At 34.4% G+C, this 17539-nt stretch overlaps 1 protein-coding gene across 1 annotated transcript; it reads right to left on the bottom strand.

Annotated features, from left to right (window-relative positions):
* Positions 1-8688: 8688 nt before the first annotated feature.
* On the bottom strand, positions 8689-16773 carry LOC134259411 (uncharacterized). Its single transcript, XM_062741995.1, has 3 exons — positions 16287-16773; positions 14600-16061; positions 8689-14500 (listed from the first exon to the last, which is right to left on the bottom strand). The coding sequence occupies exons 1-3, from the start codon at positions 16771-16773 to the stop codon at positions 8689-8691; spliced, it is 7761 nt and encodes a 2586-aa protein (XP_062597979.1).
* Between the last annotated feature and the right edge of the window lie 766 nt (positions 16774-17539).

The following is a 17539-nucleotide window of genomic DNA, read 5'->3' on the forward strand; positions in this document are numbered from 1 at the left end:
TAAATTAAGATTTGTTGGACTTTGAAATATGTTATTCAGACTGAAAATGTTTGGAGTAATGTGTAATATCTTTGCAAAATCCACTTCCGATCGTGTGGTATCCTGTCCTCAAAATGAGAAGTTCTCTGAGCAAGACTGCTGAAACATTAAGAGATTAAGATGTAACTTGAAAAGTAGGCAAAACCTGTGGGATTAAGAACGCCAGTCGCCACTTCCGGATGTCACAGAAAGTGATCAAAGAAAAAAAAAATCAGCTTTTCTTCTTTGATTCTTTTTTAAATCACTTTACATGTATTGCATCTTTTTCGCCGTTTTGAAATATGGCATATTCCACCAGAAACGAAAGAGACAGCTTCCAGTTATATTATTCAGACTGCAAATATCGCTTCCTGCTGTCAAAATGAGAAATTATCTGACCATGATCTCAGAAACGATCGAGAAGAGATTAAAACAGTTATTTAAATGAGTAATATATTTGAGAAGGAGGCAAAACATACATGTATATACAGAAATTGAAAACTTTCTTTTCCGAATTTTTCTTGCATCCTTTTCTTGCATCAGCTTCGTTGGTCCCACCGGAAACAAAAATGTCAACAGGATATGAGAGAAAGTACATAATTTGAGCACTTAACTTTCCCATAAATAACGTTTATAGATAAGTTACATAAACCGTATCCATGCAAACAACTCACAGGAAGTACTGGCAAAAGAAAAACAACCAAACAAAAAGACTTTGTCTAAAACATGACTATTTCATAATGGAAATTTCTTAGGATGACCAATTGGGAAGAAATTAGGCGTATAATGACCTTGATATTTCTTTTTAGCACTTGCAGTCTTGACGGGAAATCTTTAAAGAGACCGAAAGAGTAATAAGAAAAGATTGAATAATATCACGATATTTTTTTTATTTTCTCAAAACTCGAGCATTTTTAATGTGAAATTTGCAAAACTTGTGTTTACAATCAATAATTTTGATAGTTGCAGAACTGTAGCTCTCCAAAAAAAAAATGTATATCGAAAGACCGGAGAGCTACTGTATCAGTTTTACCCATTGTAAAAACTGTATATTTATTGCGAAAAAAGTTCCGCTTAGTCCTGGATTAATTCTTCCAATTTCTTACCTCAATCATTAATAAATAGATTTAAAATATTATTCCTCTGTCAAGTACTCTCGTAGTCGACATTTGCATGAAGCACGTTGGACCGAATTATCTTGCAAACCAGTGACAGTATAAATAGGAGAAATTTTCGATGATCTTAATTTCAGGGCCAGGAGGGCTATTAACAACAATTATATGGGCCCGATGTTTTGTCGTGTTATAAGTGACAATAATATGTTAGGAACACACAGTTAGTAATAATTTGAGTTAACAGTTTAAAAACATGGAGAAATGGCGCACTTTTTTGTGCGCAATAAATATAAACTTTTTTCAATGGGCGGCACTGCAACTCTCCGGTCTGTTAATGATATTTATTTCGGAGCTACAGTTCTGCAGCTATATTAATTCGAAGTAAAATTTACGAGTTCCTTATTAAAAAAACCCTGCTAATAACGTCAACAGTTAGACTGTAATGTATCAACTTCTTGAATATTGTAGTGGTGCATTGGTAAGAGCGTCCGCTCTGGAGTCACTAAGTACGGGGCTGATCCTTACGTCGCAAGTTCGAATCCCAGAGCAGAAAACTGAGGTCACATTAAGCAGTAGGTACTAGCATGGAAAAGAGCCCTCACTGCTCAATGGCCATGAGTGCCGGGTACGATCATAATTTGTACTCTCCACTGGCAAGTGGTGGCGTATACGAGTGAAAAATTCTCGACTGAAGAGAGACTTTAAAACAACAAAGTGTCTTCTTACATTTTCTTTAATATTTGTTGCACAATTATACCCAGGCATTTTACTCACTCTTTCGCCCCTCTCTCTCTTTTTTTAAATCATTCATGGTCTAATCAATGCAAAATCAATTGTTCAAATTCTGGCATTTTCATATTAACCTTGGCCTGCTTTGGAATCAGTCATACTTTACATTCTATTCATTTGTAAAGCAAATGTGCTTATCATTTAATACATGTAGATCCAAAGCTAAAGAAGTGACTTCTTTTTAAATAAAGAACAATCTGGGGACATCATTACTTTGTAAGTTGAGAAAATTTTCGAGAAGGTAGCTGGCACACTATATTTAATATGAAACAAGATGTGTTTGTGAAACACTACGTGCCAGGTGCTAACAATTTATTTAAAGCTATTTTTAGCATATACAGGGTGTCCCAAAACATGTTACACTTTTAAACCGTTATAAAAATTTTATGCCTCAAGTTACAATAATGAAATTTAAAATATATAATAAAAATGTTATAATTTTTTTTGTGAAGCATACAATTGTCACAATTTCCTTATTAATCATCAATATTTTTTACAACATGTTCCAAATGACGTCCCTTGAATTAACATTGAACACAATTCCTGAAGTTTTTATTTACCAAGCTTTAAATGCAACATTCTAACAGTTCAGAAGTTTTTCCACATTAAAATTGGGTTTCACTAAACAAGAAATTTATATATAAGATTCTCTTTTAGCAACATTGTTTAAATGGAAGTGGCTTTCATAAAAATTATGCATCTGTTAAATTTTCAGAGTCAGGTATAATCAATATCCAATGGGCAAACTCAAACGACTTCTAATTTCTGCCTCTTTCAAAAGCTGCATTACAATTATCTTATAAGGAATCAATTTTAAAATCAAATTTGGGTATTTTATGATTACTAGATTTACCAAAGGTGCTAACTTATTCACACAGGACTCGTCTAAGGGATTTTTGTAAAGTTTTAGTAATAACTCTATCAATGGTAATTAATGTTCTCTTTCGGATTGGGTTTTTCTTGGTCTTCTAATACCAGAATTCAGTCATGTGTCATTTGATTATGGTGCCTTGAACTTCAAACTCCTTCACAAACATGTAAATTAGTATTCTGTTGAGGACTTTCATAAAAAGATGTTGTTTTTCTGGTCTCTTATGACTAAAGTAGCAGATTTAGAGACCTAGAGTAAAATTTTTTTTTACAATTTCTCTCACTGATGCACATTAACGGGTTCCTCTAAAAATAATAACATGATCCGGACATTCTTTGTAATTGCCTTGATTTTCGTAACAAATTACCAAAAGTTTGTTAGATAAAATGTATGCATGTACACTAGATGATGACAAAATATCTTTGTAAAAGATAAAGATTTGATAAAGTTATAGATGATTAAAGGGGTAACATATGTTTTGGGACACCCTGTATGTCACAGTCAAGGTCACAAGGTCATTGACCTTGGTGTCATTTGGAAGAACTTGATTAGTGAAGTATGCCTAACAAATTAGTCTCTATCTCTTATTGTTCGAAAAACTATTTTCAGCATACAGGTCACAGTCAAGGTCACAATGCAATTGACCTTAGTGTCAGTTGAAAGAGATTAATTAGTGGTGTATGCATACTAAATGTGCAGTCTCTATCTTCTATGGTTCAAAAGTTATGGCAAAGGTACGAAAAAAATTTTTTTAGTGTATAGGTCATAGTCAAGGTCACAAGGTCATTGACCTTGGTGTCATTTGAAAGAACTTAATGAGTGGAGTATGCATACCAAATATGAAGTCTCTCTCTCTCATGGTTCAAAAGTTATGGTGAAGGTTAAAGTTTGCAGATAAAAGCTATTTTTAGCATATAGGTCACAAGGCCATTTCCCTGGGTGTCATTGGAAAGAACTGAATTAGTGGAGTATGCATACCAAATATGAGGCCTCTATCTTTTATGGTTCAAAAGTTTTCGCTAAGGTTAAAGTTTGCAGACAAACAGGACAAAAACAATATACATCCCAGATCTATCAATCCGGGTGCATATTAAAACTTAAAAAAATATATGAAATAAAACTCAAAAATTTTCCTATATCTATAAACAACCTGTGTATAAACTAATTTTTCAACATTCCAAAATAATTCTTCTTACCAAGTCTATAGACAGCCAAAAATAAAACCAAACCATACATGTATGCTAGTACATGTATATAAGCATGATCATAGAGCAATAAAATTTTTTTGCCTCTTTTTCTTCACCTGTATCAATGACTAACTTCAACAATGATTATTAATTTATATGTTTTAGTTTGTATGAAATTTAATGCTGTGATTTGAAAACAACCTTCTTTAATTTAGAGTTAGTCATGAAAAATCATTTTTTTTTTCCATATATAACGGTAATTACCGTATATTTGTTTACATGTTTAATTGTCTACAATCATAGCACAAAATAATTCTGAGACTAGGTCGATTCATTAATTATATAACCCTACTTTGTTTCTAAGACTTTAATTCGCATTATAGCAATATTAATATCAAAAACTAATCATGAAAACTTTACTGGCATTGTGTACAATATGAAAGTCCAAATATTTACTACATATTTTTAATGAAAAAAATAAATACATTTTAATGTTGTATAATTTATTACTACAACACTTAAAAACAGAATGACTAACAGAAAGGGGTACCATAAAATGGTAAATATGCCACCCCTTTTTCTGATAGGGACATAAGAAGGGTTCAGCTTCTCATGTCAATGTTTCATTTGCACCATCAAACATTCCAAAAATGAAAGGTGAACTTGACATCTGCCTTTTAAAGAAAATCATATCTCTTTTTAAAAGTGAAATTCTTTCATTCAATGATATTCATTCATTTCCCTCTGAAGAAAAATGGAAGAGATAAAGATGGTTCAAGTGAGTTGTTCAACATCAGTAGCTGTTGTTTCTTTTCTTGAAGAATGGTTCTGAAAATAAAGATGCCAGAATATCACAACTAAAACCACAAATGTTTGGGGTATAGTGGGTTTGCTTTTGTTTCATACATTATAAAATATACCTTTTATCCCATCTGTATTTTTATCCTTTTATCTTAGGGACAAACTATATTTTCCTAAATAATAAAACAATATACATCTTTTCTTAGATGTTGTAATTGAAGTATTACTGCTTAAATATATTTACTTACAAAAAATGAAGTACCTTTCCAAGCATTGTTGAAAGATAAAAGATGAAAAATATTAGCATTTGGATTTTTTACAAACAATTAAAAACCATTTAAGAAATCATAGGGCAATTATAATTCATGCATAAAAATGCATCAGAACTAGGAGGGGGCTTAGCCCCCCTCCCCCATTTTCCTTTTTTTAAGAAAGATAAAACATAAACAAGACACCAATGGGCCACATCACTCACCTTTTACAATATTTAACTTAAACCATGCTATTCTTTACCAATTTTCCCTTTGTAATACTTACTAACCCCACCATACCCCCAGGGGTCATGATTTGAAAATGTAAAATCTACACTACCCCAGAATGTTTCTGGGAAGAAAATCAACAAAACAATGTCTCCCCTTGGAAGCGGAGACATAAATGAAAATTTTTATGCACATTATAACTAAAATATTAAAAAGGGCCTTAGACTTAGTTTTTCTTAATGTGAAAGTAAATTCCTTTATATATTACATCTGCACATAAACTTTAAACACGGTATTCACTGTCATCTAAGTTGTTCATGCATTAAGTTGCATCTACAAGCACATTTATTCCCAGATCTTTTTAACCTGAAGATATCTCTCTTTAACATTCTGTTACACTCTTTTGGATGTGTCATCATTGATCATTTGCTTACTGACAACAAACCAAGTTTCTGCCTGTTTTATGTTGTAATCACTTTTAAAATTTTCATAATTTTTACTAAATTTTTATACAAACAATATTATAACAGGGATTTTTTTTAATAAGTGAAAATTATACCCGTCTTGTGTACAACAGGCTCTTAAGATCTGTCCCTGAGAATTTTATAATTAACAAATCAATATAATTCTACACAGCTGATGGCATCAAAATTTTCTGTCAGTCTGTTACAAAAATTTTAACCTTGGTCATACAGCCTACTCCGGATATATTGAAATTCAGGGGATCGTGCAAATTTTTTCAATATATCTGTAATTCAAAATAAGCGAAATCATGAAGCTGTCATTTTATAAGTCCAAAGTTATCTAAAATAATAAAAGAACAAACCCAAACAACTTAATTTTGTCATTGATTATCTATAACAGTAAACAGATTACAATGAATGCGAGTCCTTGGAAGTTTAAATCTGTTACATTGAAAAGACAATCTTCAACCTCATCTTTATTCCCTGATCGCATTGAGTTACGTTTTGAGAAAAATCACCGAACTTTTGTAACTTTGACCCCATGACCTTGAATGCTGATGTTTGACCTTTTTTTTCAGAAATCTTATTTTTTTCCTTATAACTTTTGATTGAGAAGAGATCAGGCTTTCATATTTGATATGTGAGAAGATATTTCCATGCAAGCTATAAATTTTACCCTTGACCTTCATGACTAACCTAATTTTAAAGACCAGAAGTCTCTGTTGATACTGTAGCTCTACTGGTTTGTACTGAAACAAAGGAAGAGAGAAGCCATTGACATCAGACTAAAACTGTAGGAGTAGCATTTTAAAGAAATTTCACAGAAATTTCCATTTTTTGTAATCCTGACAACACCGCACATTAAAAACCGATGCACTAATTTATGTATCTCAGTGTGATCTACTTGTATGCCAAGTTATATTGAAATCAGACCAAAACTGTAGGAGGAGTAGTGTTTAGAAGGAATTTCATAGGAATTTCTATTTTAAGTTACCATGGCAACACTATTAATTGAAATCAAAACTGATGCACCAAATTATGTATCTTAGTGTAGTCTACTTGTGTGCCACATTCGTTATACTGAAATCAGACCAAAACTCTAGGATGGTAGCATTTTGAAAAATTGTTTACAGACAGACAGACGGATGGATGACCGACACCTTACTATCACACAAGCTCTTTTGATCTCTGACCAGTAGAGCTAAAAATCAAATTTGATTACCTTTGAATGAAAAATGATAGATAAATCATTTTAAACAATATGCTATAAATAACGACAGACACCAAAATCTGGGGACCACAATACTTTGAATTTGCTTGTTCTACTAAATATTTCATTGAAAAATATAATTTTAAAAAATATCATAGCAGTCTTATTTGTACATGTTTATAATTTTTATGACTAAAACACCATAAAATGCAAACTTCTTTGCAGTTTATTCACTTTATTTCAAAATAATTTTATCTATAGGTTATCACAGTGTTATCACAGGTCAAGTGTAAAATAAAAATTTTAAGATTTATTCCATAGGAAACCATAGTAATTTGAGGGTAGAAACGTTTGTCTTGTCAATTTCATGATTTATTCTCAATGAGTTGTGTTTCATTTTGTAATGCATTTTAAGACAAAGAAATTTAAACAATTCTGCATAATTCAGTGAAAAAATCCAAGGAAATAGAGCTAAAATTTACCTCAAAATAGGTTTTAATAAAAATTGGTTTTTGAAGAAAACATATAGAGTAAAATGCATTTATGACCATATACTGTACCTATTTCCTTTAAAAGAATTGATCATTATTATATTTTTGAAATTTCAACTACCAGTAACTTTCCTGGATTACTACATCTACATCTAAATTTCATTTTCAAAATTTCAATCATAAACAAAGCAAAGATACTTTGTAATTTATACAGAGGAAATAGAATCTGATTAAAGTTCTAATATTATTGCTTTCTTTATAATTATTATTTTAAGGTTACAAAACATGTATACTTTGTGTAGAAGATTTAATTCAGATTAGAAAGACATTCTGTAAACAATTAATGAAAATATTCTTTTGATCCATCAAGTGGCTCTCTCTCCTGTTATTTACCAACAAAAGCATGTGGACATTAATTTTTCTGCAAAATTTACAACTTTTCCCCCAAAAAGCTTACAATTTTCAAACATTTCAAGTAATGTAGTAAAGTATGTCGAAGGAGATAAAAATTTTGAAAAATTTCATTTAAAGAAAGTGAGACAAGTATAAACTGATATTTTTTTTTTCATAGGATGAGAAATGCATTCAACAAGAAGTTAATTCATATTTATTAACTGGAAGATTCTAATTAATGTAGAATATTGTGTTTAAACTTAATCATTCTTATCATACACTTTTTCCTTTCAATTTCCACACAAAAAAATTCATAAAAATACCACATTAGAAATGTAAATGCATTATTTGAAACTTTATGTTACCTTCAAATTGTAGATTTTTTATCTTCAATATATGTAGTCTGCTACAGTTTAGGAAGTCATGCATAGTCATTGAATGTAGATGTGGAATCTTAGATCTCAGTGGAATCTAACTTGGATCTCAACGGTGATATCTAGACACACAAAAAAAAAACAACAAATATAATCAACTACTATCCATTATTTTAACACAATTAATACTCGTTATCACATAATTTAAATGTCTATGCTTTTCTAAAAAAAAAAATTCACTTTTAGTAACTGATTAATTTAAACAATTAATAATGATGGCATCTGAAGTACGTCACACTCACATGATTTGTAAACCATTGAAAAGGTAATATTTTATTCATTAAATTAAAAAAAAAAAACTTATTTAGAAGAGCAATTGCTTTGACAAAAAGATTACTTCTGATAATATACTGACTAAATCCCTTTTTCTTAAGGCAAGATTTCAGAAAATATCTGTTAAAAATGATTTGAACTCAAAATCAGTCTGAGCATGTTTTTATTGAGTTCTCACATGAATTTCAATAGCTTCATGATAACTGAAATACAATGACTTTTTGTGCACACAGGCTTTCAGAGACTCAGTTACATATACATGATCTAATATTGTTCCACCCTCTGTTGTGTAAAACTGTACCATCTGCATAAATCCCAATGACTCTAGGAAGGTCTGTATGGGTCCTTTCTCTTTAGCATCTTCATTCATGTCACCCATAATTATCAAGTTGTTATAGCGCTTCTTGTAAAAATTGACAACTTTTTGCAAGGTGTCAAGAAAATTGTTTACAGGCAGTACACTCGGCCGGTAGAGTACAATGATTGCAATATCCTCCTCATGTATTTCTACAGTTAATCCCTCTATATTCTTGCATTCCAAAGCATTGATCAAGATTTTCTCGTTTGTGTTCTTTTTGTACACGCCAACCCCACCACCTTTAGCTGTTTTTAGCCTTGTCGTCACATCTTCTCTATCATCATAACACTGGTTTCGTGTAACATGGTGAAAGTCAAACCCTGAAATTTCAATATCTTGAATGTTCTCATGTTCTTTTAACCATGTTTCTGTTAAACATACAAAATCAGCTTTTAGTAATCTCTTGTCACAAGTCATCTCCTGAAAGTGCCCTCTCAAACTTTGTATATTAAACAAAAAAATTGTTTTGTAATTTCCAAACTCTGCTACATTGCATGTCCTGTCTTCATCTAACATGTATTTCTCCATAGAATTAAGTGCTAATTTCACGTCTAAATCGGCATAAATTTTTTTCTGCAGAACACTTTCATCATTGGTCTCAATGAATAGACCATCCTTTGAAGTAACTCGGCTAATAGCTACATATGCTTGACCAGGAGAGAAAGTCCGATCTAAATTCACAACAACACTCTTGGCAGTCATGCCTTGAACTTTATGTGCTGTACATGCCCATGACAGTTTCAGTGGAAATTGATGTCTGACGATACTCTTTACATTCTTCTCATTTAGCTCTTCCTCCACTCTTTTAATTGGGACAATATTTCCTTTGGGTGTTGTCTTCCCTTGTATCTTACCAATGCTTGAACTATCAAAAATGACTTCAACAACTTCTACTGCATGTGCAGGTTGTTTTTTCTTAAACACAAAGTTTGAAATATATCCCATTGCACCATTCACTAGTCCATCCTCAACACTTACATTTCGAGTTAACATTACTCTTGCATTCACAGCCAAAAGTAACGAAGCAGAGAGGCCATCAACTCGGGTACTAACCAAAGGTTTGTCACGTAAAGTCAATTTCCCTGTTGTCTTGTCTTTCTGATAATCATCAGCATGCACTTCTATTAATTCTTCACAACTGCCATGCAACATTTTAAGATTGTATTCATTTGCCTCTTGGTTTGTTGAATAAACATGAAGAACATCATCTGGTCCATCTCTAATGCACTCTTGCAGTGTCTTCAATGCTTCATCTGATATGGCTTCTTCACATGTACGAACACGCAGTGAATTCAGAACAGTTGCAAATGCTTTATCTTCACGTTGTCGCATTATTTCGTCCAACTCTACAACTTTAAAAAGATCTAGCCAGTAGTCAATTGGATATGAACCATTTTCTTTATACAATCTCTCATCTTTTCGTTGTTTAACAGGTGGAAGCTGATAAAAATCTCCAACTGCTATCACAGATACGCCACCAAATGGTTCTTTACATTTTTTGATTTGGACAAGTCGTTCATGAATGTAATACAACAATCTTTTGTAGACCATGGAAACCTCATCTATGACCAAAATCTGCAAATGTTCTAATCTTGTTCTTATCCCACTCAAACTTTGTTCCTTCAAGGGTTGATAAGGAAGTGGTAAAGCTTTGGTTAAAGAAAACACATGATGAATGGTATTTCCTCCAATATTGAATGCTGCTGTTCCTGTAAAAGCTGCGAGAACCACAGATAATGAATTTGGGGAAGGCAGCTTTTTTTCAAAGAGACGAGATGCTTCGTAGTGTATTGTCTTAATGAGATGGCTTTTTCCTGTCCCTGCTCCTCCAGTTATGAAAATGTGCATAGGTTTTACATGCTCTCCAGACATTTTCTTGACACACCACTCATGAACAGAATAAAAAATCAGCTTCTGTTTGTCATTTAAACTACACAGTAAAGGAAGCATCTCTTTTCTGGTGGTTTGAGTTTCCCTTAAATGAAAAATGGCATCTTCAGAATTACTACTCTCAATTTCGTGTGTGACCTCTGATTCTGTATTCTCCTGATCATTTGTTCTTAATTTTTCATTCAAACATTCTCTTCGACTTAATTCAGATTCTGGACATAAACTGGCCCAAGCGTCCTCTGGTTCACCAAACATTTCAAATGCATCCTGAGCATTTTCAATATCATCCTCATTTCTTGAGAAGTAAGCATGGTTACTATCCACTATGTTTTTGACTCTTTCTAAGTCTGAGTTTGGTTTCACTTTTACGTGTCCATTCTCGTAAAATGTCTGGTACAAATCAAAACCAGCTGGTTTCAATTGATTCAGATTCCAATGCGGAAGGAAAAGTTGTAGCAGACACTGATAATATTTCTCAGGTGCGTTATCTCGATGGAATCTTGGATATCGTATAACAGCAGGTTTGCCTCTACTTCTCTTTTGAATGAAACCCTTTCCATTTCTCAATTCATACACACCTTCTTTTTTGCTCTTAGGAATCTGAGATTTACTGAGCACTCTGTACTCTGAACAGAATTCAGCAAGACACATTTTATGGAAAAGATTTAACTCAGGACGGTTTTCATACCTTTCCACAATATTTGTCATCCACATACTATTTTCTTCTTCATCATCATTGTCATCTGCAATCAAATCATGTTCACCAATCTCAACTTGCTTGTTCTTTTTTATTTGTGCAAGAGGCTTACTCAGACGAGTTGGATTTTCCCCCACAGGAATGAAAATGACTTTTCTTGAACTCTCTTTCATCCTAAGATTGCACACCCTGTATACTGCTTCTTGTGCACTGACCTCTCTGTGATTTAGATAAGCTGATCCTACCCTCTTGATGGTATCATGTGCACTCAAATTTCCCTCTGCTGCTTCTATTTGTGTTTGCTTCAGTAGCATTCCCATTTCCCTTTCAGACTTTGAAATATATGATATGATATATACTATGCAGCTGAAAGGGTCCAATACATACTGAATGTCCATGTTGGCATCCCAGCTTTTGAGCAAGCATGGATTGTATTGATTTGTCCACATTTCTGTTGGATTTCGTTTCAAAATTGTTGTTGTTTTAGAGGTCAATACTTTGTGTGCTCTTTCATATAAATCCTGTGAAAGGTTTATATTGTTGAATATCTCCTCTGTTGTTTTACATGCATTAGCATCATCCATTACTTCATTCCAGACCTTTAACAGAATCTCCTTTGCCTGCGCACTACCTAACGCATTGCTGGAATCATCCATATTTTGTTCCAACTGTCTTGAAATGAATGTGCTTTCTGTGGGCGGCCTTGGAAAATTGAACCTACATTCTGTTCCTTTTTTCCTACATGATTTTGAGTGTCCTTTGCTGTGCTGTTGTACATCCAAAACAATTTGTCTAAGTTCTTGGTCAGTGTCTTCTGGTGGTAGAGCACATGTAACATGCCTATCAATGAAGTCACAAACAGTCTCCTCACTATCTTCATCTAATTTTGGAGCATTCTCAACCCAATATAAGCAGTGCATATGAGGAGAACCCCTCTGCTGAAACTCAACCCTTACGAAGTAATCTACAATATTCCCTATGGGTTTTGCTGGTGACATTATTACATTATTTTGGAAAACATGGAACCTATGTTCAAACATTCTTGCAACAGTTACAGGGTTGCTTCTCAGAATTTCACTTTTCTCAGACCAATCTAGATCAGAGGGATTTCTATTGTCATCCATATGTAGCATAATTGTACCCAGTATTTCATTCCACCTGTATTCTGCTGCAGAGAAAGAACAGAACCATGTAGGAATTCCAAGTTGTCGAAGCATAGCAAAAAGATCTTTTTGTGCACATGACCAATATGCAGGTGTTCCTCTTATTGGTTGCATAAATCGGATAGCCTCATCACTCCTGAGCAGCTTTGCAAGTACAGCAGGATTCTGCAACATTTCTGTTGTGACTGGTCCTCCATCAAGTTTCGATACAGATTTGCGAATTGAAATTTGTGTTTTCTCAATAACCTGGTTCAATTCAGATAGGTATTGACAAAAGAAAATGTAATTTGTATCCTTCGCGAATCTGTTATCTGCATTCATCAGCCTGTTGTTAAAATATCGAGAAAGGGTTATCCTTACATCTCGACTTTCGTTCCAAGAATATTTTCCTGTTGGAAATAAATAAGGAAATGTCTTTGCTTCATTGCCCTCCTCTTGCAACATTCTTACTGGATTCTGTCCTTCACCCGGAGCAAGATTATAAACATCATCAAAGTAGTGATCTAGAACTTCTTGCGCAATATCTACAGGCTGTAAACAAGTATCTGTGGCAACTTCTTGCATGGCATTGTTCTGTTCTTCACTTATTTCTTCACTGTCAAAAGATTCTGGCTGATTGAATAAGGTATTTTGGTCATTATCATTTTCCCATGTTGTGTTGATTTCAACATCATGATACCACTGATTGTTTTCTTTCAGGTAGTTGAGAGCCGTTTTAACATGATTTGGGTTTACGAACTGGTATTCATAATATCCCTTGTAGGACAACTTTCGTTTTAGTTTAACTCGTAACAAGAGATTTTCATTTCCATTTAGAGGTAAACTGCTTGTTTTCTTTATGTTCGATGGCACACAAACGACAGGTCCATGTATGTTTTGTTGGCCACCTTTTGGAAGCATTGTTACTTTCATGAAAGGTATATGAAGAGCAATAAGGTGTTGTTCTAAAGAATTCAAGCTATTGAGCTCTGGTGGAATATCTTCCAAGCACAATTTGTTGAAAGCTGCTTCAGCAGGAACATTTCCAGTAAGAATTTTCCTATGGCACGTGAAACAAATCCATGTTCTTGATTTGGGACAATTATGAGCACATACAGATGTACAACTATGAACATACTTCTTATCAATGCATAAATCTGCAACATGAGCAGCCTTTATATTATTTTCATACATATCAAGCGAGCATCCTTGTACTTGGTTTTCAAACAAAAGGCGATGGCAGCAGCAACATACATATTCTGGTCCATGTCTAACACAATCTTTAAATGATTTCACTACTTCATCAATGTCTTTGAGCATTTCATGCAGTGCTTTTCTTTGTTTTTGTACTGATTTCTTACTCTTTATCTTTGTTTCTGCACTAGAATGATATCTGGCCTTACTAGCAGCTATAACCTTCTTTTGATGCTGTTTGTTTGTTTTATACTTCTGTCTGCTTCTTTGTTTGCTTTCCTCTTTGTAGGTCTGATTTGTTTTATATTTCTGTCTGCCTCTTTGTTTGACTTCCTCTTTGTGGGCCTGGTTTGTTTTATATTTCTGTCTGCTCCTTTGTTTGACTTCCTCTTTGTGTGTCTGGTTTGTTTCATACTTCTGTCTGCTCCTTTGTTTGACTTCCTCTTTGTGTGTCTGGTTTGTTTCATACTTCTGTCTGCTCCTTTGTTTGACTTCCTCTTTGTGGGTCTGGTTTGTCTTATATTTCTGTCTGCCTCTTTGATTGACTTCTTCTTTGTGGGTCTGGTTTGTTTCATATTTCTGTCTGCTTCTTTGTTTAACTTCTTCTCTATGTGACAGGTTTGTTTTGTACTTCTGTCTGCTTCTTTCTTTGACCTCCTCTTTGTGAAGCTTGTTTGTTTTATATCTTTTAACACTGATTTGTTTTAAATTTTCACGATATTGTTCATTATTTTTGTATCTTTTCTTAGCATCTGCAATGCATTTTGTTTTGAATTCTGGGTCCGTTTTGTACTTCATGTTCATCCTACACAATTTTCTTTCTTTAGCACTTTCATCAGACATCTGAAGTTTGTATCTTTCATTCTCAAAGGAAACTGATTCTTGCCGTTTCCTCTTCTGGTTTCTATCTGTAATTTTCCTCTCATTTTCTGTGAAGCTCAATAAATTCTGTAATGAGGTCACTGAAGTAACAGATGTCACAACATTATAATGACTCTGATTTACATGATCTAAATAAATGCCCCCGAGTGAGACCATGATTTCTTCTGAATTCACCATTTGTCCAGAATAAGTAACCCATCTGTTCTGTGAGTATGTATGAATTTCAGTTCTCAGTAAATGAGATAGTGCTAGAATCTCTACTTCAGTTGCCCATATTCCATCCCTGAGCATGCCTGACAAGGAAATGTGGTTTTCTACAGAATGTACACCTGGCCTTAAGAATGGTGTGAAAAGTAAACCATTTTCCAAGATGTGATTGCATATTGCTAAACGTATTGTCTGATGGTAGTCTTGCTTTCCCGTCAAACAGAATGAGATTGCACGAAAGAAACAATTTCCATCTGGCTCAACTAGTACAGTGCTCATTGGTACTGTAATTTCCTGTCCATACTGATGTTGATTTTCACACTCATTCACTGAAAATGGTATTCCCAAGATTTCACAGTGTGTTTTCTTTTGATCACTAGAAAGTGGTAAAAATCTTATCTGATGGTTCTCACTCCCAACAAATTCTACCTCATCATCATTTTGTACACTAGAACTACTAGTACATTCAAAGTTGGCAAAATCGTTCACTTCTTTCTCTGCATCACTGAATTGTGATTCTTTATTGATGCCTTCCTCCTTTTCCAATGAAAGCTGTCTAGCTGAACATTGCACTCCAGTTATTTCACACTCAATTGCTTCAGTATAACCCATTGACTTAGCTAAAGACAAAATATGATTGCATAAATCTTGAACGGATTCGTACAAAACTCGTGTACTTCTACCGTTTACACTTTGAAATCCTGCAGAAGACCTTGAGTGGGAATCAAATGTGAAAAAATTATTGTGAGATTTCCCAATCAAAAATGTATTTCCGCCAAAACAAACAAAACACCCATCACTATCATCAAGGGCAATTTGAAGTGCCTCTAACAATTCGTGAGCATTGAAGTCAGCATAATCCAGTACTACATTTGCTAAGTTTATCAGACTTGGTAAAGACTCATTTGCTTTAAACTCATACAGTCTACCAAAGCATTCGAAAAACTGAGGCAACTCACTTACTAAAAGGTATCTGCTTGCAATTGTAGAACTACACTGTAGATATGAATACAACTCATCTCCTGTTGCCAATATTTTGTTCATATCTGCTGATTGCCATTGTTCACAATTCTTCAGTTGATGATATGCCAGTGCTGTTAAAGAGTTAGCTACACACTGAGTTCCAGCATTTTCACCAAACATTGGATCTCCTTGATGAAATGAACCTTGAACAGACAAATTCTGATTTCTTGAACATTTACCTTCACTTGTTCTAACATCTTGTCTATATTCCTGAACAGATTTCTTAGATTGTCTATCACATATTTCTGATTTCTTTTCAAATTCCTCTGATTTCTTTTCAAATTCCTCTGATTTCTTTTCAAATTTCTCTGACATCTTTTCAAATTTCTTTGATTCCCTTTTTTTTTTCTTAGTTTCCTCTATATTGCCTTTGTTTTCCTCTATATTGCCTTTGTTTTCCTCTATATTTCCTTTGTTTTCCTCTCTGTGCCTTACATCTTTTTTTAAAGCCCTGCTGACCTCTTCCCCCTTGGGAGGTATCAGCTGCGCCTGACCTGCTGAACCAGACATCATCCAAATGTCCGATTCAGGTACTCTCGGTGGAGTACAAACCCACGCTGGGGAGTCAGGGGATGCTACCTTGTCCTTTGGGACAATCAGACGACTTCCCCGAGGAGGTGACAACCTCGGGGCTGAGTGCATTTTCTCACTAGGAGAGGCCTGCACCCTGGCCAAGGGTTTTAGCGAAGTAGGTGGCAACCCTATAGAGCCACACTCTGAACCAGGAGCAGCTGCATCCACTGTCAGTGTTTCTTCTAATGGAGGATCAGGGCAGGACTGAAGTCTCTTTTGCCTCTTCCTCATAGCATCCCTCTTGCGCTCTTTACTGCCAGTGAGTGACTTTCTCTTAGGCATCTATCAAAAAATTAACTCATTAACTAACAAAAAGGAATTTGTCCAAGTCCATTTAGGGGCATAACTCTGTCAACAAGAGGCCCCTTCCAGTGACCTTGAAGTTCCCCAAATGACCTTGGGTCAAGGTCATGACACACCCTTGGGTCATGGGCAATCTCTATGTGAAATGAGTTTATCAATAAGAAAGATATGGACCGGACACAAATTATGAAATTTTTCTGCCAGTGACCTGGAAGTTCCCCAAATGACCTTGGGTCAAGGTCATGACACACCCTTGGGTCATGGGCAATCTCTGTGTGACATGAGAACCTACCAACTTTATCCATAAGAAGGTATGGACCGGACACAAATTATGAAATTTTTCTCCCAGTGACCTTGAACTTCCCCAAATGACCTTGGGTCAAGGTCATGACACACCCTTGGGTCATGGGCAATCTCTATGTGAAATGAGAGCCTACCAACTTTATCAATAAGAAAGATATGGACCGGACACAAATTATGAAATTTTTCTTCCAGTGACCTGGAAGTTCCTCAAATGACCTTGGGTCAAGGTCATAACACACCCTTGGGTCATGGGCAATCTCTGTGTGACATGAGAACCTACCAAGTTCATCCATAAGAAAGATATGGACCGGACACGAATTATGAAATTTTTCTTCCAGTGACCTTGAACTTCCCCAAATGACCTTGAGTCAAGGTCATGACACACCCTTAGATCATGAGCAATCTTGTGTGAAATGAGAACCTACCAAGTTTATCCATAAGA

This window comes from Saccostrea cucullata, unplaced genomic scaffold, assembly GCF_032062105.1.
Source record: "Saccostrea cucullata isolate Sc308-1 unplaced genomic scaffold, CSIRO_AGI_Scuc_v1 ctg20183, whole genome shotgun sequence".
Classification (NCBI taxonomy): Eukaryota; Metazoa; Mollusca; class Bivalvia; order Ostreida; family Ostreidae; genus Saccostrea; species Saccostrea cuccullata.

Coding starts and splice junctions, on each gene's coding strand:
- LOC134259411 (XM_062741995.1), bottom strand. CDS start 16,773: ATGCCTAAGAGAAAGTCACTCACTGGCAGTAAAGAGCGCAAGAGGGAT. Junction 16,062..16,286: donor CAATATAGAGGAAAACAAAG/GCAATATAGAGG, acceptor TGTCTGTTCAAG/GTTCATTTCATCAAGGAGAT. Junction 14,501..14,599: donor TTGTGTAGGATGAACATGAA/GTACAAAACGGA, acceptor AAAACAAATCAG/TGTTAAAAGATATAAAACAA.